The sequence below is a fragment of the Alligator sinensis genome, unplaced genomic scaffold (assembly GCF_000455745.1).
Source record: "Alligator sinensis unplaced genomic scaffold, ASM45574v1 scaffold822_1, whole genome shotgun sequence".
NCBI lineage: Eukaryota > Metazoa > Chordata > Crocodylia > Alligatoridae > Alligator > Alligator sinensis.
The window spans coordinates 520,609-548,006 of NW_005842638.1; the positions used below are offsets into that span (position 1 = coordinate 520,609).

At 42.1% G+C, this 27,398-nt stretch overlaps 1 protein-coding gene across 3 annotated transcripts in view; it reads left to right on the forward strand.

Annotated features, from left to right (window-relative positions):
- The window catches only part of LOC102377760 (pulmonary surfactant-associated protein D-like), a 76,143-nt gene extending 49,084 nt beyond the window's left edge, over nt 1-27,059 (forward strand). Inside the window, exons 1-6 of one of the 3 annotated variants that reach the window (XM_006033467.2) lie at nt 13,292-13,323; nt 15,349-15,416; nt 17,624-17,832; nt 22,635-22,733; nt 24,291-24,374; nt 26,541-27,059. In XM_006033467.2, coding sequence (XP_006033529.1) covers nt 17,640-17,832; nt 22,635-22,733; nt 24,291-24,374; nt 26,541-26,917 — 753 coding nt within the window. In that variant the 5' untranslated portion in view covers nt 13,292-13,323; nt 15,349-15,416; nt 17,624-17,639 and the 3' untranslated portion in view covers nt 26,918-27,059. Of the gene's footprint in view, nt 1-13,291; nt 13,324-15,348; nt 15,417-17,623; nt 17,833-22,634; nt 22,734-24,290; nt 24,375-26,540 lie in introns of those variants that run through there. The other 2 variants (XM_025215252.1, XM_006033468.2) reach the window with 2 other exon arrangements.
- Nucleotides 27,060-27,398: the final 339 nt, after the last annotated feature.

Sequence of the window (27,398 nt, forward strand, 5' to 3'; positions counted from 1 at the left end):
TACCCTCGGATGGAGCTCATCCGGGCCTGCCGACTTAAAGGCATCCAGTTCCTCCAAGTGACTCTGCACCATCTCAGGGTCTACGCATGGCAGTCTGGTGCCTTGCTGCTGCCTCTCTACAATCCCAGAGACAGCCTCCTGCTCCTCACTTAGGAACACTGAGGCACAGAACTCGATCATTGTTTTTAAGCAGCATATCATAGGTATTAGAGAGGGTATTCTAAAAGTATTTGATTATAGCCATATTAATAATTTTATTTTTGGTTTGCTTGCTGAGCTGAAAAACTAGAAAATAAAAGTACTATGGAGAAATACTTCTTAGACTTCAATCAATTTCAAAATGAAATGCCTTTTTTAAGAAGTGCCAAAATTAGACATTTAGACTTTTTAAATGTCTTCTTTTTTTGTCTGGAACTATTTGATAAATGCAATTTTAATTTGCAAGCAATTTCAGTTAATTTTAGTATGCATTTTTGGTAATGAAAAAAATGTTTTGCCAAAGAATTTCACCCAGTTGTACATATTATAAGGCCCATGTTCTGATGCCCTTACTCAACTTGAAAGTGCCCCAATGTGTTCCAGACAAGGTTCCTTGGGTGAATTTGATATCTTTTATTAGACCAACCCAAATAGTTGGAGAATAGTTATTAAGCAAGCTTTCGGGTTCAAAGAAACTTCCTTAGCCTGATGAAGGGTTTTTGAACCCGAAAGCTTGCTTAATAACTATTCTCCATCTATTTGGGTTGGTCTAATAAAAGATATCAAATTCACCCAAGGAACCTTGTCTGCCTATGTCCTTAGACCAACACGGCTACAACCTAAACCCCTGCAATGTGTTCCAGTGTGCTGAACTCATTTCTGTGGATTTGTGTCATAGACAAGTTTTTGGGTATTCCAGTACAATTTCTCAGGTCTCTGGGAGAGAGGCAGACACAGCAGAGCTAAGTAGCAGATGGAACAAAAACTCCGTATGTAAATAAAAATTCTGTATGTAAATAAAATATGTTAAAAAAAGTAATTATTGACTCCAAGATGAACATGGGCCGACAATGCGAGGTCACGGTCGGCAGGGCTAACCAGACCTTGTCGTGCATCAACAGGTGCATCTCAAGTAGGGCCAAGAAGGTGATCCTCCCCCTCTACGTGACACTGGTCAGGCCACAGCTAGAGTATTGTGTCCAGTTCTGGGCATCCCACTTCAAGAGGAATGTGGGCAACATTGAGAGGGTCTAGAGGAGGGCCACCCGCATGATCCGGGGACAGCAGGGCAGACCCTACAATGAGAGACTACGGGACCTGAACCTGTTCAGCCTTCACAAGAGAAGGCTGAGGGGGGACCTGGTGACCGTCTATAAACTCACTAGGGGGACCAGAAGGGTTTGGGGGAGACCTTGTTTCTCCTAGCGCCCCCCGGGATAACGGCCACAAGTTGTTGGAGAGTAGGTTTAGATTAGACATCCGTAAGAACTACTTCACAGTTAGGGGGGCTAGGATCTGGAACCAACCTCCAAGGGAAGTGGTGCTGGTTCCTACCCTGGGGTCTTTAAGAAGAGGCTTGATGCCTACCTGGCTGGGGTCATTTGAGCCCGGTTTTCCTCCTGCCCAGGCAGGAGGTTGGACTTGAAGATCTACAAGGTCCCTTCCAACCCTACTTCTATGATTCTATGATAAGCCAGGAGAAATTATCAGGTAGGTAGCCCCACAGTCAAGAGGAGTGCAATGAAAACCCGATGATGGAAGAATAAGATCATTCAGGAGGGTTATAATCACCCGTGGAGACATAACACGCTCCCAGCAGAGTTGGTGCAATCACCATCCTTGGAGGTGTTTGAAAGGAGGCTAGACAAGCACCTCGTTAAGCTCATTTGAGCTCAATAACCTCCTGCTCGTGGCAGGGGACCAGATTCGATGATCTTACAGGTCCCTTCAGGTCCTTTGATTCTATGATTCTGTTATTGAGTATCAGGTAGATTATAATGGACCATAAAGTAATTGTCTATGTAAAGGTCCTGGTACTTAGTGTCCACTAAGCTAATAATTTTTTCTTTGCATGCCCACCTTTCAAAAGTGTTGGATAAATTTTCTTTATGAAGAGAAGTGTTAGATCAGACAGGGGAGTGGTATTTTTTTGTAAAAAATAAAATAAAATAAAATAAAAGGTCTCCTCTTTTGGTGTCTCTGTTCTTTATAATTTTCCAGGGATCATTCATTCTGGTGTGTATTTTTCCCCCCACTTTCACTCACTTGTTTATAAAGTAAACACATATATGATCCAAGCATTTTGATGACTTTGTTGTGGGGAATGTTAATTGTTGTGGCAGTAGAGATGAGTTGACAGATCTTGCATTTATTGTTTTGGTAGGGCTGGGTCCCATTAGGTGCTCTGTTGGGAGTTTACTTCTGATATTGTTTTGGGCAAAGTTAGGGAGCTTTTTGAGGGCATCTTATCTTTGAGTAAAGATAGTATTTTAAAGGAAAACTCAACTGTTATTTTGAAAGCAATTGTATTCCTTAGTTGTCCTTTGAGAAAATACAAAGAGAATTCCTAAAGAAAAATTAAGAATCATTGAGTCATCTGTCCAGAGCAAAGTTTCCCTCTGCTCTTTGATTGGATTAACTGGTAAACATATAGTAGTATATTATGCACTTCCTAAATTCTTAATGTATGTTTTTCATTATATCTATTTAACGTAACAAAGATCTAGTTAATGTAACAATCTTGTTGATTCAGTAAGTGTTGTATGCTAAGAGGGATGTCAACCTATTAATTAAAATGTCAATATGTGACTTTGATTACCATTCAGTGAACATTATTATCATTTAGGTAACTGGGAAGATTTGGCTGGGAGGCTGTGGGTGGGAAGTGAGGGGCAATGGCATGGGCAAGGCACTGGCATATCAGGGCTGCTCAGTGCCACAAAGCAGTGAAGGGGGACAGCTGGAGCTGGACCCATGTCCAGGAGGGGTGCAGAGGGTGGCTCTGATTTTCCATGATAAAAAACCCAAAATTAAATGCCAAAATTTACAGGTATTTAGAATTTTTCTTATTATAGTGATTGAGGCCCTGGTCGGCTTCCAAATTGTTTTAAAATTGTAAATATATCAATAAAACATTGTGTTCAACTGATACATACATACATATATCTATATAGATCTATATAGATCTATATCTATATATATGCATGTGTGAGTGTGTGTGTATGTGTGTGTATAGTGGCGTTTCATTTTAATCATGGAGAAACTTGGATTTGGGGGGTTTTAATGAGAGAATTTGCAATTTTTAAACAGGGAAAACCAGGACTCCTGATTAGCACCCAACTTGAGTATGCTAAATAGCCATGCCAACAGACCTTTGCAGTCATGGTCCTAAGCAGATGAGGTAGGTCCTTCCATACAATGACAAACTTACATTTTAAACAGAGAGATGCTATTGACTAGTATCTGTGAAGAGGCTATTCAAGGAGTGACATGTTTCACAGGTAGAAATTAGGTGAGAGATCGTATACTTTGGATGCCTGAAAGGATGGAAATATTCTCCTGGTCATAATTTAATCAGGAAAGTCTTCAGATCTGTTGAACATACAAACTTGGGGGGCAGGAAGATTTTTTCATGGTATGGGCTCCTCAAGAACTTCGTGGATAATGTATGTGCCTAGCAAAATAAGTCCTGCCATGACAGCAAGTGGGTCTTAGGTTTGTTCCCAGGCATAGGGAATGACTTTAGGCCCTCAGCCAGTAAGCTAAGAGGAAAATCTGTAGGAGGCCCTGACATGAAGGTCAGAGATAGAAGCTGCTCTCTAATCTGTTGATCTGCAACCTTAGGTTTAAGATGTGGGCTAAAATCAGATTATTGTTCTGATATTGTCTTTTGTTTATTTATTCTTATATCTCTGTATGCATGTCAGCATATAGTTATGATTTCTTATATTTGATCCTGTTTTTCTCTCTTAAATAAGTTTTGTTGTTACACCGTATAACTTAGTATTATCATGGTAAGTGTGATTTTATTTGACCATACAGGCAGACCTCTTCTACAGAAGCAGGTGATCTATCATTTCTGAACTCATGACCAGACAAAGGTGGGATTCCTCTAGCTGGCAAAATCCCCTCTGCTAAGAGCTGGCAAGATTTAGGTGAGGTGGATAAAGCTGGGGCACCATGGGTCAACATCTCAGTCTATCCTCAGTGGTTAAGTAGCAGACAGCAGAGGTGGAGTGGAAGTGGGAGGGCACTCTTGAAGGAGTGAGAAGACCCCCAGGAGTGTCTCAAGGGTGCTTCTAACTGCTGCTGGGGTCAGCATGTCACAGCATAGGTAGCTGTTATATCCTTGAGTTCCTCCTCCTAGGCTAAGTACAGACAGTTAAAAAGCCTGAGGCTAAATCAATTCAAGCTTTGCAAATTAGTCTGAGCTGCGTAGATTCTTGTTTATAAGGCTGAGGCGATTAGAGTTAAATATCCTTTATTACTGATATTAGTGATACATTATAACATTAGATTTGATTTTATTGTCTCAGTTGTGAATCTATGTACAACAATATTTTAAATTAATATCTTGATTTACTATTATATTTAGATTAATAATGTTTGTATATTGGTGGGCTCTATTTTTAGTATAATATTTGTATTTCAGTTACTTTGTTCAAACTTATTTATATTATGGTCATATGTGTGTTATGTAATTTTCGGGAGCATGGCATTTAGCCAGAAACCTTAATGAATTGAATTAAATTGAATTGAATTGATTGAACTGCATAGATTGAACCAATAACCAAATGACCAGACATTCACTTTTGATTCCAGAAGCCAGGGGGTGCTAAAGCATGCCTCCCTGTTCAGCTGGAGCAGATAGCTTCGGCCAAGGCTAGCCCACCCACCCTGCGAGAAGGCGTTAACAAGAAGGTACAAAGCATCCTTGGAATGCTGAGGGACTATGAGTTAACCTGAATCTGGAGGGGATCTGAGACAGAAGTTCAATAAAATGATTTAACTTAAATCAGTTAAGTCTGATGCTACATCCAGGGTTATCTTAAACCACTTTTGATCATTATGAAAGTGGTTTATGTGCACTGAACTTTTGTTGTGTTACAGATGTGAACCGCTATCTGATCACTTATAGTGTTTTATATGTAATTTCTGTCCCTAGCCCCAGTTGTTTGTTTTGGTATATTAGATAGAGTTTGTATTAAGAGAAGGCTAACTGGCAAAAAAATTTGTGTGCGTCCATGTGTTCTTTCAGGAAATGGGCTGATGCTGAGGTGATGGCCAAGTTGCTCAAAAATGAGTTAGGTTTGCAGATTGCTATTAATTAGTATTAACAGTTAATTAAACATGTACAAAGAATGAATATCTAAAATTCTGTAATGAAAAATCAAACATTCAGAAATTGGGGTATGGGACCCACTGGTAAGGTTTGTTTGTGAGTTTTTATGTTTTATTTGGAGAGGAAATGGAATCAATTTGTTTGAAAATAGTCAGAAGGATAGAATTCATATCAATGTAGATGTACCAGTGCATAAAATATAGGCAGGGCCACCAGGGTATATGATAAAGGTAATTGACCACAAGTGTTTACATTTTGTTACCTGGCTCTGCTATCATCATTCATTTAAATGAATGACAAAAATCTTCTATAGTTTCTATAGGAGAAACAACCCAGAGTATCTTAGTAATGATGTTCTGTCATAACCTAGTCTTATCCTGAATTGTTTCAGGATTCATATGCTCTAATTTTTATTTGCAAAGCTTCCCAAGCTTGTTTTTGAGTTTGAGATATCTCCAGTATGTAAACTTTGATGTGCATACTTTTTTTAATTAATTGCTTTTTATTCTACCTGCCCTCTGACCTAGCCTTGTAGTCTTATTCCTAGCAAACTGGGGATTTTCTGCTTCTTTTTCATGCCAAAAAGAACATTATCTTTAAGCATTTAACATGAGATTTTTAAGTCTCTCAGGAGCAGAATTCCTATCTGTGCAGAATCTGTTTTGCTGCTTGCCCAGATACATGGTTACTAACAGTCCTGGGAAAGTTTTTTTTTTTTTCTTCTTGGCAATTCTTTAAATATGATTGGAATGGAAACTGGCACCTCATATTACACAAACTGGCTGTGCAATTGTTGACTATTACTTACAGTTTATATCTCAACATGCATTGAAAATATATTCTCACTGGGTACATCTACACATACAATTAATGCTATATGGGTTTACTGTGCCATAATTTACTGCAGAGAAACCCACCTCTCCCCCCACTCTAGGCAGGCATTTACACATGCAGACATTTGGGACCAGATTTGCTGCTCCTGGCAGTAGCCTGCCCCTAGCCTCCTCCAGTCCTGCACCCAGCATGCTGCTTTCTGGCCACCTGTGCAGTCCCGTACCCAGCATACTGCTTCCTGTGCAGTAAAGCATCTCATGTAGACATGCACACTGAGGCAGAATTGTAGTTTGTATTTACTGTTCCTTTGGAAACAAAGTGTTTTGAATACCTACAAGCTATATAAAAATGGCTGTATTAAATAAAATTGAAGCTTATTTTTTTGATTATGAAAAAGAGAATCTCATGACAATCCTTATAACTCCCACTCCAATTATTAAATTAGAACACAAAGGAATAAAAAAAGTAAAATGACTGGTATACCTTGGCAGTAATGTGCAGTTGAACAGGGAAATATACAGAAGGAAATAATATCACAAACCAGCAAGGTTGGAGCTATACAAGACTTGATCATTGAAAATCTACAAGATAGAGGCCAACCTATGTCCCTTCAAGAAACATACAGATTTGAAAGGCGGTGACCTAAAAAAGGTATAGACAAACATTGAACCATCTGTGAGGTTAAATATCTCAGGGAAAGGATGGAAATCAAATAGAATGAATCTATAACATATGCCAACAATTTCCAGAATTGTGCAATTTCTTATTTCCAGAAAAGAAGGTGGGAATATCTGGGACAAGAGTTATAATGAAGCCACAGCATTTACTATGATAGACATTGGAGGTACATGAATATGGAACAAACAAAGGCAGCCTCAGATAAATAAAGATAGTATGGAGCTTTGTTTATGCCCTAAGTAATAGTCTTACTGTGCACATTCAGACTGTTTTGACTATCCAGTGCTTTCATAAATACATCTGTTGTCTTCCTCAATTATTTTTTTCAATACCCACTACTTTTTATTAGGGGTGCACTGATAGAGATTTGGGGGGTTGATACTGATAGCCGATTTTTAAGGAGTCATATCAGCTGATACTGAACCAATTTCTGATACAGCTGCGTGCAACTGGTAGGTCTGTTGTGGTGAAAGGGGAGGGTGGAGGGAAAGGGCATGGGGGGAGCAGATCAACACCCCCCCCACAGTAAGGGAGCAGTGGGGCGGGTGTGGGACAGAGCCGCGACTTGATTGGGGGGTGCGGGGAGGGAGGTGGCAGCTTCTGCTGCTCTGGGCCACTGGTCTGGAAGCAGCTTGTCCAGTGGCTCATCTGCTCATCCAGTGGCTCCTGTTGTTTATCTGGAAGGGTGGGTGTGCTGCACTTGGAACAGGTCCCAGCATCGCTGAGAGCAAGGCCCCCAGCCCAAAACCACAGCCCACCCAGTCCACCCCACACAGATCTGGGGGCACATGCACCCCCCCCGTGCCCTCCCAGAGGAGCCACTGGATGAGCAGACGAGGTGCTGGATAAGCTGCTCCCACCCCAGGGGTGTGCAGCAGCAGGAACAGCCACCTCCCTCCCCACACCTCCCAAACAAGCCGTGGCTCTGTCCCATGCCCACCCCACCCCATCTGGGCAGTGTCTACCCCATCCTCATCCCCACTGCTCCCTCACTGTAGGGGGCATTGATCTGCCCCCCCACACACACCTGCCTGCCCCCTTCCCTTTCACCACAATGGACTTACCAGCTGCACTCAGCTCTCCAAGCTGCCGGGCTCTGCTGCTTGCATGCTGTGCTGCAGCTGCATGCAGGCATGAGCATTTATCAGCCACATCAGGCTGATTTCCGATATAGTCAATTTTCTTTATATCGATGCCAATCCAATATTGGATTGATGTATCGGTGTACATAGCTTGGGAGCTCCATCCAAGCTACGTACACTGCATGAAACATAATCTGTGAAAGTCAGTCAGCCAAAACTCCAAGTTTAACACAGCACTTGATTTCTGCATGGATGTGATAGCATGTGTTTTACTGTATTCTGTTTTACTATATTCTGTACAAAACTGTATTCTGAATCTCACAAGACTGAGTATCAGAAATCATTATTCTGGATACTGGAACTTTAAAATAAGTGATGACAAGGTTTGAAAAGTGCAAGCACTTGAGTATGGTTTGGAGAAATATTTTATACTATCTTTTTGTGAAGTTTAAATAATTGCCACAACAGCAAAAAAAAAAGGTCACACCATGTTTCTGCATGAACAGTTTGTTTTACAGTTTATTATAGATATAGCTTATTATCAAGCCTAACAATGCTGTACTGAAGGCTCAGGTATTAAATTTCAATAATATATCTAGTACTATGTTTTCTACAAAAAGAATAATGTATCCCAGGGAAGAGCCTGGAACATATAAGGCTTGAATTGCTTTAATTCATGGTTCACTGTACTTGGACATGGGAAAGATTGAAACAGAGATAAGTGGCTCAACAGTACTTGGACTCCTGTACCCTGAACTTCTATTCATTTCAACACCTTGTCTAAATATGACTTCTTATAACCTCTTTAAATATAATGCTCACTTGCACTCCTAGAAGTTGGGGTTTTCTGTTTATTTAGACAATAGAGACATCAGCAGGACACTGGCAACAGCACTTTGACTTCTGACTTTGACTTCAGTATAGAGATACAACTTAAGCCAGTGGTTTTGTAATGTGACTGCTTGACCCTATCTTGAATCAATTAGTTTAAATATGTCTGGTAATAACAATGTTTAGTCAGTATGCATTTGGGATGTATTTAAACTGGGGGGGTGGGTTCCATATCCAAATTATACCAATTTCTGGAATCGTCCATATGTTTGTTGCAAGTTATATTCTAGACATATAGATTTCATAATTAAGTTTCATAGACATTAGGGCTGGAAGGGACCTCACAAGATCATCAGGTCAGCAAGGGTCAAATGATCCCAGCAAGATAGTCATTCAAATGTTTCTTAAAGGAATCCAGAGTAGGTGCCTGCACCACCTCTGGGGGAGTCTATTCCAGACCCTAGGGACTCAGACGGTAAAGAAGCTTTTCCCTATGTCCAGCCTAAAATGGTCTTCCAGGAGTTTGTGACCATTGGACCTTGTCTTCCTTTGGGGTGTCCTGGTGAACAGATGTTCTCCCAGTTCCTGATGCACACCTCTTATGTACTTATAGGCTACCACCAAGTCACACCTGAGCCTGTGATTTCCAGGCTGAAGAGTCCCATGTCTCTCAGCCTCTCTTCATAAGGCCTGCTCTCTTGTCCTCTAATCATTTGCATGGCTCTCCTCTGGTCTCTTGAGCTTCTCCACATCCTTTCTGAATTGTGGAGCCCAGAACTGGACACAGTATTCCAGCTGTGGTCTCACCAAGGCTGAGTAAATGATGACATCCCGGGTCTGGTTTGAGATGCATCGGAAGATGCAGGCCGGAGTTTTGTTTACTTTGCTGGCTGCAGTGTTGCATTGGTGGCTCATGTTCATCTTGTGGTGAATCATGACCCTCAAGTCTCTTTTTAACATGGTGCTAGCTAACATAGCACTGCCGAGCCAGAAGTGTGGTAGGGGTTCTTTCTCCCAAGGTGGAGTTCCTTGCATTTCTTGGTATTGAATGCCATCAGGTTTTGATCTGCCCACCTTGTAAGCCTGTTGAGGTCGGCCTGTATTGCCAGCCTATCCTCTGGGGTGACTGCACTTCCCCATAGTTTGGGGTCATCAACAAACTTAGCCAGTCCATGTATAACACCTGAGTCCAGATAATTTATAAACACGTTGAAGAGTACTGGTCTGATAATGGAGCCCTGGGGGTTACAGTGCAGCAAGTTTATTTACCTCCATCAACTATCACTCTCTGGGTCTGTCCATGGAGCCAGTTCCCCAGCCATAGGACCATGAAACTGTCTAGGTTGCAGTTCCCCAAGTTTTCCATGAGGACATCATGGGACACTTGGTCAAAGGCTTTCTTGAAGTCCAAGAATATGATATCCATCTCTTCACCTTTGTCCAGGTGATGCGTCACCTGGTCATAGAAGGAAATCAGGTTGGTCAGACAAGATCTACCCACCATGAAGCCATGTTGGTTATCTCTTAGAATATGACCTTCTGTTAGGATGTTGGTAATGGCTTCCTTAATGATTTTTTTCCAGGATCTTTCCAGGGATTGAGATCAAGCTAATTGGCCTATAGTTCCCTAGATCTTCGCTTCTCCCTTTCTTGAAGATAGACACCTCACTGGCCCTCTTCCAATCATCAGGCACCTCACCCAAGCACCAAGGGTTCTTGAATATCCTTGCCATAGGCTGTGCTATAATGTCAGCTAGTTCCTTTAGCACTCTTTGGTGCATTCCGTCTGGGCTAGCTGATTTGTGGATGTCCAGCCTCTTAAGATGTTCCCTCACAAGATCAGTGGTAATGATAGTTGCAGATTTGCCCTTCCCTTGGAGATCCTGCCTCTTGTCAGGCAGGGTGATCCCACTGGGCTGATGGAAGACCAACATGAAGTAGTTATTAAGAAGATTGGCATTTTCCTAAGTGTCAGTTATCAGCTGCCCCACTTGGTTTAATAAGGACCCAATGTTACCGTTATTCTTTTTCTGACTTCCCACATATTTGAAGAAGAACTTTTTGGTGTCCTTAATTTGAGTGGCCAGTTCGAGCTTGATTTCAGACTTGGCTTTCCTACTTTGCTCCCTACAGGTGTAGACTAGGGCTGAATATTCCTCCTTAGTGATGTTGCCCATCTTCCATCCTTTATAAGCTTCTTTTTTTAGGTGCAGGAAGTCCTTGAGTTCCCTATTGAGCCAAGGGGGTCATCCAGCCCTTTTGCTACTTTTTCCACAGATTGGAATGGACTTCCCTTGTCAGGGATTGCAACCTTGAGGAGTGATCATTCATCATGGACATTGTTCCCTGCCAGACTGTAGTTTCTCAGGGCCTGAACAACTAGCCTCCTAAGCTTGTGGAAGTTGGTCTTTCTAAAGTCAAGGACTTCCATACTGCTGACTGAATTGCCAGCTTTCTAGTGAATAGAGAAATTGATCAACTCATGGTCACTGACTTCCAGCTTCCCTTCAATTCTCAGGTCACTGACTAGATCACTCCTTTGGCCAGTACCAGGTCCAGCAGCACCTTGTCCCTTGTTGGTCCATAGACTTCTTGAGACAAATAAAGCTCAAGAAGCATTGTGAGGAAGCATTGCAACCGATCAGATTTGGCAGAGTGCTCTTCCCGTGAGATACATGCATAAAAGAGAATGTTTAGAGTCTCGCCAGTTACAATATTATGCAAAATGATAACCTCAATCTGAAATTTTTGCTATTATATTTCATTGCTAGCACCATTATATGGTTAAAAAGTAGAGGTGAATAAAAGATCTCCAATAAATAAAGAACTGCATTTCTTAAATCTTTTAGTGCAATCAGAACTCTGACAATGTAAGTGATGTTACTTGATGAATGTGAACTAGAATGCCTAGAGACAGGGTTGTGTTAATGCATAGCCAAACTAGGCACATGCCTAGGGCCCTAAGTGAAGAAGGGGCCCAGGTGTGTTTATTTTACATATTATAATTATTGAGTGAAAAAAGTAATAGAAATATACAGTATTAAGTAGAGGCTCATGAGTTTGTTTGCCTAGGACCCACTAAAAGATTAATCCAGTCCTGCCTATGAAGTATGTAGAAGGGCCTCTGTTAAACTACACATCATGGTTTATATTTTTTTATGGATTAAAAATTATCAAAACCCCAAAACCCCCTAGAAAACAAAGAAAACACACCCCTGTGTCTGATTCTGGATAATTAGCTGGATTTTTCAATGTCAATAAAGTACCTACTCAGAATTAGTACAGTGATTTAGTGTAGAGGCCAGTAAATTGTTTTTAACATTTTTATCTTTCCCATATGGAGTACCTGGGGAAAATAATGTATCCTACCATACAGGTATTATAACACCAGGACTCCAAAAGGCACTGTACCAAACCAGAAATTAACTGGACCAAACTCACTGAGTTGGATAAAACAACCCTGGTATGTTTTCCCAAATTTAAATGACACAATTGACCCATTATTTTATGCAACTGAGTCAGTTCTTCAAACATATGGTCTGTAATTAACCTTCATATATATAAAGTTTATTTTCTTTAAATGTTTCTTGGGGACACTTATCTACCACTGAACACAATGGCAAATGACCTCTTAAAGCTCTGCTACTTAGTGGAACATAATTGCATAATATATGCTCTCGTTTTTCTTGTTTTTCTCTTGTTTGCTTAAGATCGGTGTGACAGGAGTTAAATTTTTGTAGTGCTTTAGATACATTGCCAAGGGATGGACCAAAGCCAAAATCTCTGTTCTGGACAGTCCAAAATATAGTCCTTAAAAACCCAAACCAAAATTGTGTGTGCTGGCAAGTGTTGTTGATCCCAAGGTTGAAATATGAGCTTGAATTTATATTTGCATTTTGCACCTGACTTCTGTCTGCATAATGGGCTGAACCCAAAGTCTGGATCCAGACTTCAAAATGTAATGGATTGAATCTCTATACATATCTGAATTTTGTGGTTTAAGTTAATCTCCTTTAGAGTTGCATTAAATAAACCTAATTGAAAGGTGTTAAGCAAATAAAAAATTACCTTTGTGAAAATTATAAATACTCAAGTACAGGATTAAAAAAAGAGTAAACTACAAGATATAATTTTCCAAAGAAATGCAGAAGTGTTCTGATATTGTACAACTCCACATTAGTCTTCAGCTCACTCCTGTTGCAGTTCAGCATTTTGCTCTTAAGCAACAGGGATTCTCAGCTGATGTCAATAGATATACATTCCCTGATTCCATCGACTCACAGTGATGTACACCTGGGGAGGATCTGGCTTATTTCTGTAATAATAAGTCTTAATAACACCTTAGATAAGAAGAAATGAATTAATAATTAAAGCCTAATTTAACTTTCTATAATTTGCACTTCACTCATCTTAGACAATTAACATGGGGTAATTGGTAGGGCTGTGTGAAGCATTGCGTGGTGATTCAATTTGGAGATTTGGCCCAATTCAGTGGCTGAATCTCTGATTCGGAGAGCTTTGATGATTTGGACAGTCCCTGCCGGCTGCAGCAGGGAGCTGCAGCCAGACTTGGAGCTGGTAAGTAGGGAGTGGGGGAGGTGGGGATGGAGGAGTGGGGAGGGGACCCCTGCCAGGCCCCATCCCCTGCCTGCTCCCCTAGCACCCCCTGACCCCTGCCTGCTCCCCCAGTCCACCCGCCCCCATGGCTGTCCTGCCTGCCCCAGCTCCAAGTGCTTTTAAAAAAAAGCCCTGACTCACTGGGTGCTGCCAGGTGAGGAGGGGGGGGGATCCCTGCTGCCCTCCCACTGCCCCATGCTGTGTGAGGGGCTCTGCTTGAGCCCCCTGACCCCCCTCTCACTCCTTCAGCCCCCCTATGGTGGCCCCGCCCACCACAGCTACTGCCCTTTAAGAAAAAATAAACCAAGAAAAATTCTGGGACTCACCGCTCCTGCCTTGGGGCTTGAGGGTGCTCATGCAGAGCCTCCCACATGGTTCAGGGCAGCAGGGATCGCCCCCCACTGGCAGGAATGGTGAGTTCAGGATTTTTCTTGTATTTTTTTTTTTCTTAAAGGGCTGGAGCTGCAGCAGGCAGGGCAGCCATGAGTGGGGGACTGGGGGAGCAGGCGGGGGTCAGGGGGCTCATGCAGAGCCCCCCCACACAGCGTGGGGCAGTGAGGGGTAGCTGGGAGCTGGGGTGGGTGGGGCAGTCATTGCCGGGCTGGGAGAGTGGGCAGTGATGGGCCTAGCTGATTCAGCCAAATCGATTCAGGACAGTGATTTGAATCACCAAATCAAATCACCGTCCACTGAATCGGATGAATCGGCTAAATCCAAAGTGAATGCTAGCTGCTTCACACAGACCTAATAATTGGTTTTATTTTCATTGAATTTTCTTGGCAACTTCACTTTCTGATTCTCAAACACAATGGTGCTATTTGTGATAGCACACTATGGGGAGCTGTTTAAAGAAATCTTTATACTGAAATTCAGTTCTTGAATATTTCTCTGTCTGTATATGTCCTGGGCATCCCCTTGCTTATTTATTTTATAATTTATCTTTCATTTTGTCCAGACTTATTCAGAAGCCAAAAGTTATCCTTACTTCTCATGTACCATAGCAGATGGACAAGTATGCTAGAAAGAAAAACACTGAGCTTTCTTATTCAGTTTTCTGTACTTGTCTTCAGAACTTGTTCCATCAGGAAACCGAATTAAGGCCAATCGCTATGGTCAGTGATGATCCCCATGAAGTGGTATTGAAACATTGCAAATACTGCTTTTTCATTGTCACTCCAAATACATTCTAGTGTACTTCAACAATATAATCCTTCTAAAATGTTCATTTGTTTAGCTCATGCTAACACCTATTTTTCATGTGGCAAATGAAACTATGGAGGGATGGTGACTTGGCTAATCTTTTGCAATGGAACCAAACTCCCTCAAAATTGCTACTTAAGTTTGCATTATTATTTGCATGCTTGTTAGAAGGATTCTTTTGTTAACCACAAACAACTGTTGATGACCAAGTGAAGGTCGCTCCTCATGCAGAAGGCCTGTGCATGTTCTTGCTCTACACTTAAGCATCACATGGTGGGTAGGGAGGAAAACAGATAAATAGTCTTACAAAGTAGTCTGCAGATCCCCTGTTCTGGTACTGGTTCCTATGCAGGATTTTTGAATTAGCCAAAGGAAGAATCATTGATATGTATTAATATGGACCTAAAGGCGTGCTGTGACTAACTCAGTTCACTCATTTATGAACTAGAAGCAGTTCTTCAGATGGGTACTATGATAGAAAAGCACTTCAAAATTTCAAAGCATTCATAAAACTGACTTTATGGGCACCTATATCTGAGCAGCGAGGATAGTCCAACACACTGTAATTACAGCAGTCAGAGCAGACTTGATTAATCAAGTAATTAATTACCATGCTTCAGCAGCCTACAGTGTCTCATGTATCAGTGTCATGGTGCTTAAAAATGGTGGCAGGGGGGTGGGGGCTTTATCTAAAGCTCATTCAATGAGCCACTCTAATTAAAGCACCCACCCCCCATGCCCAGAGTACATGTATAACCACCCTGTTTATCTAATACTCTTTCACAGTCTCTGGAGTTGGAAATTCACCAAACGCTGCACAATTTTGACAAGAAGTTTCAGGTTGGGGCCTCGGGGTATGTAAACTATGCAAAACAAAATAAACTGCAAAACCAAGCTTCAACACTGTTCTTCCTGATCTGCCCTGCTGTATAAAAAATACTGTGGTGTGATATCTTACCCTGTATTAGTGTCTATCTTTAATATAATATGTTGATAGGCAAGCCTTGCCCTGTTTTCACCAAGTAAAAAGTGTCTTTTTATCACACAATAAAATCCTAGTTCTTTATTAAGACCTTTCTCACTGCGAGGGTGGTGAGAACATTGGAACAGGCTACCAGAGAAGTTGTGGAATCTGTATTCTTGGATGTCTTTAAGAGAAGGTTGGACTGGTGGTTCTCAAACTTTTGACATTTGGGGTACTCCTTCTGTAACTTTTTTGAACTTGGCAGCACCCTGGTTGAGAACCACTGTTTTGCTGCTTCACTTTACCTTGGTGATTCTCAACCAGGGTTGTGCCACCATAACCGACATAGTGAGGTGAAACTGCCCTGTGTGTTTTGTGTGAAGCTGGCAGAAGTGCAGCAGGAGCATGCTCTGCTGCTTCCTTTAGGTTTATCAGATACCCTAATGCAAGAGCACATGTCTTAGTCATAGCCCATCCTAGTCTGTATCTCCACACAAGATACACACACCACTTCCTCGTTGCAGCAGCAGTGCCGGTGGCAGCATTGGTGGCAGTGCCTACACCATAGTGCCCCTAAAAGGCTGTTGTGGCACCCTGGATGAGAACAACTGGATGAGGCAAGCACTTGAATGGTTTAGTTCAGCATAATCCTGCCTTGAGCAGTGGGTTAGACTAGATGACTTTATGAGGTCACTACCAACCTTACTATTGTATGATTCTAAATCAGGCACTTAACATGCATTAGTTGCCTAGGTAGATGCCAGTGGAGAATCTTGTGTGTATTTTAATTTGTGCGCTAGAATGACAATTGCCTTATTTTCACTAGGAGTTAAATATGCATTAGCTAGCTCAAGTTAAAAATGCACCTTTTGCTATGTAGACATTGCCTCAGTGGTTGGAGCTAAGAAGAAACTTGTGGAAGTAGAAACTTATTCATGGTCCTGTTTAATGTGGTAATAGTGCTGTGAGAAAATGAAGTCATAAAATGATTCAAGGGGAGGACCACTATATGCATTAGAAAATAAAAACTCATTTCTTGAGCACACTGTATTGAAGATCTTCAAAGAACCTACAAGTGTATATGAATTTTTTATACTAACTTGTTGATAAGGTAGTGTGAGCCCCAATTGATAACGTGGTGAAATTCCAGGTTGTTATGGACTTATGTGCAATTTGGATAGGCCAAAATGTCAGCTTCTCACTCTACGTGCCTTGCTTACAAAATTAATGCACTTCATGGAGAAGTTGTAGCAGCCAGCTTAGTTCCTCCTCCATTACATTTTCAACAATAGCTGTTCTATTTATTGTGGTTACCCTTCTTAGAATCATGGTTTCAATGAGCACACACAATACTTCTTCTAAAGTGAAACTCCAATGTATTGGCATACCTGTAAAACCAGAGCTCATGTTACTTAATGCAGAGCATATAAATAAGGGGTCCACCCCTAAGAAAAATATTCTTGGTAAAGCTTCCATAGAAATCCAGAAATTTCAGAGTAAGTGACTGGAGGGTATATTTAATGCTTCTTTTAATTCTGTTCTTTAATGATGAATGATGTAGAATTTGTAGGAAATGTATTACCAGAGTTTCCTTAAACTATCTGAATTTTGGAGATATTTGAATTATGCTTACTTATATAGCCTGGCTGCTAACATTTCTAGTGTAACAGTGCACTAGTGCTCAACAAAAATCAAGGCCAATTCACCTTCTTAAAAGCATTTTTCTATTTAATTTATAATGATTACTTTTGTTCAAACAACTAGGTAATAAGTGAATGATAGGACTTAACAATTTGCTGTTTGGTTTTGTGTGTGTTTGTTTAAAGCTATGCTTGTCTTAAAGGATACATTCAAGATGTTAAATGATGTATTACAGTTTTAAGTGTTTTCATAAGCACTGAAGCACCATAAAGGAAATATATAAAAAAATCCTATAAATTATTAAGGCTCAGTGGCCTCATTTACATGAAACACTGATTGCACAGTCATTAATGCATAGTCATTTAGTACGTGTATCTAGGCAATATGTTGTATTGCAACATAAACAGTTTACAAAGTCCTTACAATATCTCTTTCTATTATTTTCTTTCTTTACAGGATAGACATTTGAACAATGATATCTTTCCTTGCCATTTTCCATACTTTTGTCCTCGTGTCATCCATGGTAACCACCCATCCAAATCCTGATCAGGTTGTCCGAAAATGGGATTCAAATGCATGTACACTGGTTGTATGTGCACCTGCTCAGAATGGATTACCAGGAAAAGATGGAAAAGATGGTCTTAAAGGAGAAAAGGGAGATAGAGGTATAGCTATATTTCTTTATTTACCATTTACCCACTCCTATTTTTCTTAAGAAACAAGCAAGAAGGATGCATATTACAAATCATGTAGTCCCATAGCACTTGTACCACAGTCACAAAAAAGTGTGGAAATTATTAAACTCATGTATAAATATTAAACACTAGACAAAGCTAACAGTTTTGCTGAGAGACCAGATAAATCTATGTTATAATAAGGGATTGGATGCTCCAGAATTAGGTACTAAGTTCTAGAGCCTTTCACCTCCAAGCTAGCAGTTCTAAATGGGCAGTGCCAGAAAGAGTCATGAGCTAAAATTGTGCTGTAGTCTGTGATATGCTAGCTTGTCTGCACATGTTATGGTGATGAAGGTACTCAGCATCAATTATATTAATTGGCATGCATAGCAATATTAGCAAAAAGGTTAAAAAAATAAAACAAGTATTTAAATGAAATGCCTCTATCCTCCTTAGAGATAGCCAAAACCAAGATGGAATGTGTACCTGCGTGGTCAAGACAGTGCATGAGGTGAGCTGGTAGTGAAGCTGGAAGTGATAAACTCTGAAAGAGATCATTAGGTCTCATTGCTTCAGGAAGGGGCAAGGATCAAGGAGAGATTCAACCCACTTTACAAAAGGATCTATACAGTGTTGTATTAGGGTTATGTGAAATGGCTGTTTTATTTTGATTTCAGATTCGGCCATTTTGGAGGACAGTAATTCATTTTGGTGTTTCAGATCACTATTCTGTTTATATTTGATCAAATTTGTTTCGGAGTTTGGTGCTGATTCGGATCAGCTGGGGAGAAGCAGGTACAGCCAGGCAGCTACAGGTTTTCCTGTGGCCCCCTGGGCTGAACAGGGAATTTCAGGAAAGCCTAAGGGCAAAGAAAGAGGTATAAAGGCTGTGGAAACAGGGGGTAGCTACCAAGGAGTATACCTCCCTGGCTCACACTTGCAGGGAATCAGTTAGGAAGGCCAAAGCAAGATTAGAATTTAGGCTGGCAATGAAAATTAAGGACAACAAAAAGTCCTTCTTCAGGTATATAGGGAGCAATAGGAAGGCGAAGGGTAGCATAGGACCCCTGCAGGACAAACTAGGGCAATTAGTGACAGAGAGGGGAGACAAAGCTGAGCTCTTCAGTGAGTTCTTTGCATCTGTATTCCTAGACACAGACCAAGACAAATCTCCCAGTTGGATAATAGCTAGACACAGGAGGGACACCAGCCCACCAACTGTTAGCGCAGACTTAGTGAAGGGGCACTTGGAGGGGATGGATGTGTTCAAATCAGTGGGCCCAGATGAACTTCATCCGAAGGTGCTGAAGGAATTGGCCAGTGTCATAGCAAAGCCACTGGCACAGCTGTTCAAGTACTCATGGTGCTCCGGTCAGGTCCCAGAGGACTGGAAAAGGGCCAATGTGGCTCCTATTTTCAAGAAGGGGAGGAGGGAGGAACCAGGAAACTATAGGCCAGTTAGTCTCACCTCTGTCCTGGGGAAAACTCTGGAAAAAGTCATTAACGATCACATTTGTGGGAGCCCAGCAGGGGAAATAATGCTGAAAGGAAATCAGCATGGATTCATTGCAGGTAGATCCTGCCTGACTAACCTTGTTTCTTTTTATGAACAGGCCACAAAATGCTTAGACTCAGGAGTCAAGGTAGATGTCATCTACCTAGACTTTAAGAAGGTCTTTGATATGGTATCTCGTTCTGTTCTCATAAATAAACTGACAGGCTGTGATGCAGATGATTACACAGTCAGGTGGGTGGCAAATTGGCTTAGGGGTTGCACCCAGGGAGTGGTGGTGGTTGGGCTGATATCAACCTGGAAACATGTGGGCAGCGGAGTCCCGCAAGGCTCGGTCCTTGGACCAGTGCTGCTCAGTGTCAAGACATCAGTGACTTGGATAAAGGCTTGGAGAGCACCCCGTCCAAGTTTGCAGATGATACCAAATTATGGGGCAAAGTTAACACACCAGAGGGGAGGGAATGGATCCAGATGGATCTGGACAGGTTGGAAAAATGGGCAGAATGAAATAGGATGCAGTTCAACAAAGACAAGTGCAAAGTGCTGCACCTGGGGAAAAAAGAACTACCAACACACTTACAGGCTGGGGGATGACCTTCTCAGCAACACAGCAGTAGAAAGGGGTCTTGGAGTCACACAAGTCGTCAATGTGACAAAGCGATCAACAAGGCTAACTGCATTTTATCATGTATTAGCAGATGCATAATGAACAAGTCCAGGGAAGTGATGCTTCCCCTCTGCGGCACTGGTCTGGCTGTAGTTGGAGTACTGTGTCCAGTTTTGGGCACTGCACTTCAAGAGGGATGCAGGGAATCTTGAGAGGGTCCAGAGGAGGGCCACTTGTGTGGTCAGAAGCCTGCGGGCAAGGCCCTATGAGGAGAGACAGAGTGACCTAGATCTCTTCAGCCTTCATAAGAGAAGGCTGAGAGGTGATATTGTGGCTGCCTGTATATTCATCAGGGGAGGGCAGCAGGAAATTGGAGATGCTTTATTTACTAGAGCACCCCTGGAGTAACTAGGAACAATGGCCACAAATTGACAGAGAGCGGATTTAGGTTGGACATTAGAAAGAACTTCTTCACAGGAAGGGTTTCCAGAATCTGGAATGGGCTTCCAAGAGAGAGAGTGCTCTCCCCTACCCTAGGGGTCTTTAAGAGGACAGTGGACAAGCACCTAGCTAGGGTTGTCTGAACCCAGTGCTCTTTCCTGCCCAGAGCAGGGGGTTGGACCTACTGAGGTCCCTTCCGACCCTAACATCTATGAATCCTCTGGCTGTGCCTGTCTCTGCCCTGGTGGGGGGAGCTGCGGGAGAAGCCCCCATGGCTGCCCTGCCCGGCCCTATTTTCTGCCCAGCCCCAGCCTCCCAGCACTTTAAAAAAAAAAAAGGAAAGAAAAAAGCCCCGCACTCACTGCAGCAATGATGATTGGGACCTGTGTGGGATTGTGGTAGAGCCCCACCATGCAGTACAGGGCAGTGGGGGACAGCAAGGATCATCCCCCTGCTTGGCACCCACATGGCAGCTGCTCCACAGTGTCAGTGCAGCGTGGCTCAGCAGGGTGCCGCACACTGTCTAGGAACTGGGGCAGCCCTAGCAGTCAGCTCAAGCCTGGCACCACCCAGCCCCAGCAGCCCCAGCTCCCAGGCAGCGTGCAGTGTCCTGCCAAGCTGCACTGCACCCACATGATGGGGCAGCTGCCACGCAGGTGCCATGCAGAGGAGTGATACTTACTACCCCTCCCTGCCACACACTGTGTGGAGGGATTCTGCCATGAGCTGTCAGAGGCCCTGGTTGCCATTGCTGCAGCCAGTGAGTATGGGGCTTTTCTTTTTCTTTTCTGAAGCTCCACACTCACTGATTGACAGAGCCCCCCCCAGGCATCAGGGGGTAGCAGGGATTCTCCCCCCCCCACTTGGCACCTGCGCGGCACCTGTCACATCGTGCGGGTGCAGCATGGCTTGGCAGGGTGCCACACTCTGTCTGGGATCTGGGGCCACTGGGTCTGGGTGGTGCTGGGCTCTGGCTGCCAGGTGGAGATACCCCAGGTCCCAGACAGCACATGGTGCCCTTCCGAGCTGTGCTGCACCCGCGCAATGCAACAGCTGCTGCTCAGATGTCAAGTCGGGGTGCGATCCTGCGTGCTCCCATTGACCTGTACTGCACATGAGGGCTCTGCCATGAGCCCTCATAGGCCCTGATCACCGCTGCTGCAACCGGTGAGTGCAGTGCTTTTTTGTTTTGTTTTGTTTTGTTTTGTTTTGTTTTGTTTTAAGTGCCAGGAGGCTGGGGCCAGGCAGGGCAGCCATGGGGGCTTCTCTCACAGTTCCTCTGGCTGTGCCTGCCTCTGCCCTAGTGGGAGGAGCTGTGGGAGAAGCCCCCATGGCTGCCCTTCCTGGGCCCACCCCCTGCCCAGCCTCAGCCTCTTTAAAAGGAGGGCTACAGGGCTGTGCTGAACTATTCCCAGGGGAACATTTCCAAAACATTCCAAAACATCTGAAACATTTCCTAAATGTTTTGAACGGTTTCATTTAATTTCAGAGATGTTTGGGAGCTTTCCCTTTCATTTTGGATTCGGTGCTTCAGGCACCAAAATGGGCCAAAACACCTCTGAAACGAAACAGCTGCCAAAATGTTGCACAGTCCTAATAATTTTACCTTAATAGTCATTTACATTACAATGTCACCTGAAGTCCCAACTGAGATCTCAAAATCATTGTAGCTCACATTGTGAATGAAAAATGGGAAAAGGTAGTCTTTGCCCTGCTTAGACAAGAAAAAAAGATACATGTATATATATGGAAAATGGAGGGAAATGAGATCAAGAGACAGTTTTATAGGTCCCATTTAAGTCCTTAAATAAGCAAGTATATTTACAAAACAGTGTGGTGTATTAAATATATAGGTCTTTTGAAAATCCAGTAGCAGGCATTAGAAAGGAAATGGTTAAACACTGAATTTTTTTGAAGCTCTATACTTGCTAAGAAGCACTTCAGGAACTCCAAGAAACTGACCCAAACAGGGCAGCTGGAATCCAAACCAGATTTCAGAACTGAAATTTCTTTTTGCCTTTAGGGTTCCAGCTACAGCAGCAAAATCAAGCTATGAAGCCTGGATTTGGATCAGGACCTGAACTTCTCCAGTGCTTATGATGTTCTAACTTGTGCCCCATGCTGATGCTGACAGAAATTACTGTATCTTGCAACACCTAACAATCACATTATTCACTTGTTTTATTATTGTTTCTTCCATGTCACTCAATCAATCCATTGGATTGAAAGGACTAAGGGGTCTTCCAGGAAAGGCTGGGTCCCCTGGACCAAAAGGTGATCAAGGCCCAATGGGTGAACGGGGACCAAAAGCAGAATGTTGCGTCACTGGTAAGCAGTATGTACCTTTTCAAAGAGTTAAACAAGGAAGGTATGGAATGCAGAAACTTAATAGCATTGGCCAAATGCTTTCAATGGATTGACTTGTTAATTATTCTAGGTGAGTTTTGTTGCTTCTGGTTGAATGGTGAACCATGAATGACTGTAATCTTTGCAGTTAGTTTAGTTTTACCTACGGTAGTGAAAGAAAGGCTGCAAAACCTACCCAAGAAATTTGGGTTGTCTTGTGTCTCACGGGAAACATAAGGTAAGTCTGTGACAGCAAAGCAGACATACCCACAGACACAACAGTTAAGGACAAATAATAGGTGTGTTACTGGAAGAAAAAAAGGCTTTCCAAGCTTTACCTTCAGCTGCACAAATGACTTTCACTCTTGTTCAAGCTTGGATTGAGGTTTGTAAACACCTTTACTCTCATACACAATGCTATGATGAAGTGGGTTCATGGTGAATACTATTTTGCATAACTCTGGCAAGCTTCATTCATTAACTTTGATCGTATTTCAAACATTTATTTTCCCACTGATGTTGTCACTGAAGCTGGGTCACTTATGAAACCCAGTTCAAGCCTGGAAAGGGAGACTAGAATATTGAGGAAGTTCTCTGTTCCCCCACACCTGCTTCATTCTGACAACCCTATCTTTTGCTGAAGTAACTGTTACCCTGCCTTTGGTTACAGTCAGATCATTTAGCCTGGAGCTACCCAGATTCAAATATGTTTATAATTTCATACAAGCTAAATATAACCATGATGTATGATCAGACTCTAAATGCATTGAGAAAGTTCTCTGGGGGTGGGAGGGGAGGGGTGATTTTGTATAAGTGATACTTGATTTCCCCAGAAGATATAATTATTGGACCTAATTTTCTTTTCATGTTGACATAAATCAGGAATAACTTGAGTCAATAGAGTTACACTTGATATAACTGATATAAATTAACAGAACTGGACCTGCTTTCTTTCTGTTTATTAACTTTTAAATGAACTATAGTTAAAACAACCAGCCCTTCTGTTAGCACCATTCAGCTTCTCTCATGCAAGCTAAAATTGTATTAATTAAAAAGGAGTATCATAAAGACCAATTATTTTTCTAACTATAGGTTTTATGAATGAAGCGAAGAACTAGAATTGAAATGAACAGGTAGTTTTTCTTTTAGTATTAGAGTGGTGTTGCAAGTTTGACTTAACACTTACTCAGTGCAGTTAAAACATAAGCAGACACACTTAAGCAGTTTAGTATGTGTTAAGTCCCCACATGGCATTGCAAAGTTGTTTTGTTTCAGGTGAGGACTAACGTGTGCTATCGTTAATACACCACTGCACTCCAATGCTTTACAACAGTTGCAAGCAAATGTGTAACAAGGCCCTTAGTGAATCTGTGCCCTCCGTGCCACAGTTTTACGTATAGTAAATGTTCTTCAGAAATGTAGACATTAAAAACAGTGTTTTATTACTAGTTTTGCAGATATCTTTTTTTAAGCTCATGCTGTAAGAAATGTTTTCTATTTTTTGGTGTGTCAAAATAAAAATAATTATTTCTCATTCAGAAGTCAAGCATCTCCAAAATCAAATAAGAAATCTACAGGGACAGCTGAAATCATTGCAAGACATTATCAATAAAAAGCATAAAGGTAAGACAGCAAAAGGCTATTAGTTCCAGCCAGGGAAAAATGAAAGTACATGCGGAAGCTTGAATGCAGTTCTGGATCCCAATTTCTTCAAAATTCAAAGGAGTTCATATAATTTGTCACAAGATAATGTTATATATTAGAATAATCTCACACAAGTTCTATTTATACAGAAATAATGTTACTGTGTGTGTTAATTACGCTCATAGACCCCCCTGCAAAAAAAAGAGACAGCAAGAGACAGCCATTCTGTATAAATGCCCAGATTTTGCTCCCCAAACTCTCATTTATTTCACCTGAACAAGGAAATGCCATCATGTAAAGTTGATGGATTTTATGGCCACGTGCCCCTATGTTGTATCCATCACAGGATATAATTATAATGCTATCTAACACAGAAAAAAACATGGTGACCGAAGTAAAAAAAACTTTCTTTCCTGATGCTTTCCTTTATATTTTGCTGAAATAACAAAAGTATATGGTTATTTCAAAGCCTAAGCTTTGTTCATAGATTTCATAGACATTAGGGCTGGAAGGGACCTCGCAAGATCATTGGGTCCAGCTCCCTGCCCTAAGGGCAGGAAGTCAGCAAGGGTCAAATGATCCCAGCAAGACAGGCATTCAAGTGTTTTTTTGAAAGTATCCAGAATAGATGCTTGCACCACCTCTTGCGGGAATCTATTCCAGGCCCCGGGGACTCAGATGGTTAAAGAAGTTTTTCCTTAAGTCCAACCTAAAATGGTCTTCCAGGAGTTTGTGACCATTGGACCTTGTCTTCCTATGGGGTGTCCTGGTGAACAGATGTTCTCCCAGTTCCTGGTGCATACCCCTTATGTACTTATAGGCTGCCACAAGTCATCCCTGAACCTGTGCTTTTCTAGGCTGAAGAGTCCCATGTCTCTCAGCCTCTCTGCATGAGGCCAGCCCTCTTGTCCTCTAATCATTCATGTGGCTCTCTTCTGGACTCTTTCAAGCTTCTCCACATCCTTTCTGAATTGTGGAGTGCAGAATTGGACACATTATTGCAGCTGTGGTCTTACCAAGGCTGAGGAACGTGGGAGGATGACTTCCTGAGTCTTGCTGGAGATGCAGCAGTAGATTCAACCCACAGTTTTGTTTGCTTTGCTGGCTGCAGCATAGCATTGGTGGCTCATGTTCATCTTGTGGTGAATCATGACCCCCAAGTCTCTTTTGGTTGTGGTGCTAGCAAGTGTAGCACTACCAAGCCTATAAGTGTGGTGTGCTTTTTTTCTCCTGAGGTGGAGCATCTTGCATTTCTCAGTATTGAATGCCATCAGGTTTAGATCCACCCACCTTGTAAGCCTGTCTAGGTCAGCCTGGATTGCCAGCCTATCCTCTAGGGTGACCCCATTTCCCCATAGTTTGGTGTCATCAGGAAACTTGGTCAGTCTGCTTCTAACACCAGAGTCCAGATCATTTATTAACACACTGAAGAGTACAGGTCCGAGAATGGAGCCCTGGGGGATGCCACTGGTCACCATGTGACATGTTGATTTGGTTTCATCAACTATCATTCTCTGGGTCTGTCCATGGAGCCAGTTCCCCAGCCATCAGTTCATTAAATTGTTGAGGCCATAATTCCCCAATTTTTCCATAAGGATATCATGGGACACCAGGTCAAAGACTTTCTTGAAGTCCAAAAATATGATATCTGCCTCTTCTATGTCTAGGTAATGCGTCACCTGGTCATAGAAGGAAATGAGATTGGTTAGACAAGATCTACCCGCAATGAAGCTATGTTGGCTATATCTCAGAATGTTACCTTCTGTTAGCCTATTGATAATTGTTTCTTTGATTTTGTCCAACATCTTTCCAGGCATTGAGGTCAAACTGATTCGCCTGTAGTTCCCTGGATCTTCCTTCCTCCCTTTGTTGAAGATAGGCACCACATTGGCCCTCTTCCAATGTTTTTTCTGAGTTTATAGAGGTTTCCAAAGACCTTTCTGCCTCTGCTCCAGCTTTAACAGCACCTATCCTATTTAAACTCCTGGGTTAATGTGTGCAGATTTCACCTGGAGTGAATAACCAAAACTGACTCTTCATCTTGCTAGAGAGTTCTAGGACCTGCCACCCCATTCCTCTAGGATGATAGATTAACATGTGAAAAAAACACCCTTAACTTGGCTTTACTATATTTCTGTATTCTAGTTGAAGATTTCATAAATGGGAGTCAAACCAATGAAAAATTATTTGCTGCCAATGGTTCTGCTGGTGACTATAAGACTTCAAAAGCCACATGCTCTCAAGCTGGTGGTCATCTTGCCTCTCCAAGGACTTCATCTGAGAATGGTGCCATACAACGGATAATACAGCGTTATAACAAAGCAGCATACCTTGATATAAATGATATGCAAACAGAAGGCATATTTAAGTATCAAAGTGTGGAAGTAATAGGATATGCAAACTGGGCTCCTGGAGAACCAAATGATACTGGAGGAGAAGAAGATTGTGTAGAAATGTATACAGATGGTAGATGGAATGACCGATCATGTGGAGAGGAACGGTTAATAATTTGTGAATTCTAGTTTTAATCTCTCTGCGTGCCTATACACATGCTCCGGGGTCATGATGGTGGGGGCGGTATTTTAATTAGAGTGGCTATTGGGAGCTGCTGTAATTGAATCACCCATAGCATCTCATGTATTCAGTGTCCTGCATTTCAAAATGGTGGAGGGGGCACTTTAACTAAAACTCATTTGACAAGCTTTAGTTAAAGTGACCTTACTGCCATTTTGAAATGCTGGATGCTGAATACATGAGATGCTGCAGCATGCTGGAAACATTCTGATTTGAACACTCCAGCAGACTTGATTAATTGAGTGAGACTTGATTAATGGAGTCTGCTCCAATGTGTTCTAATCACAGCACATTGGAGCATCTGTAAAAGTGCCATCTGTCCTTATTCTTTTTTCTCAGAACTGGTCGCAAATAAACATTCAGTTTTGTTATAACATTGCTGTCCAATAATCTTTCATTCTGAATGCTGTGATGTAATCAAGGCTATAT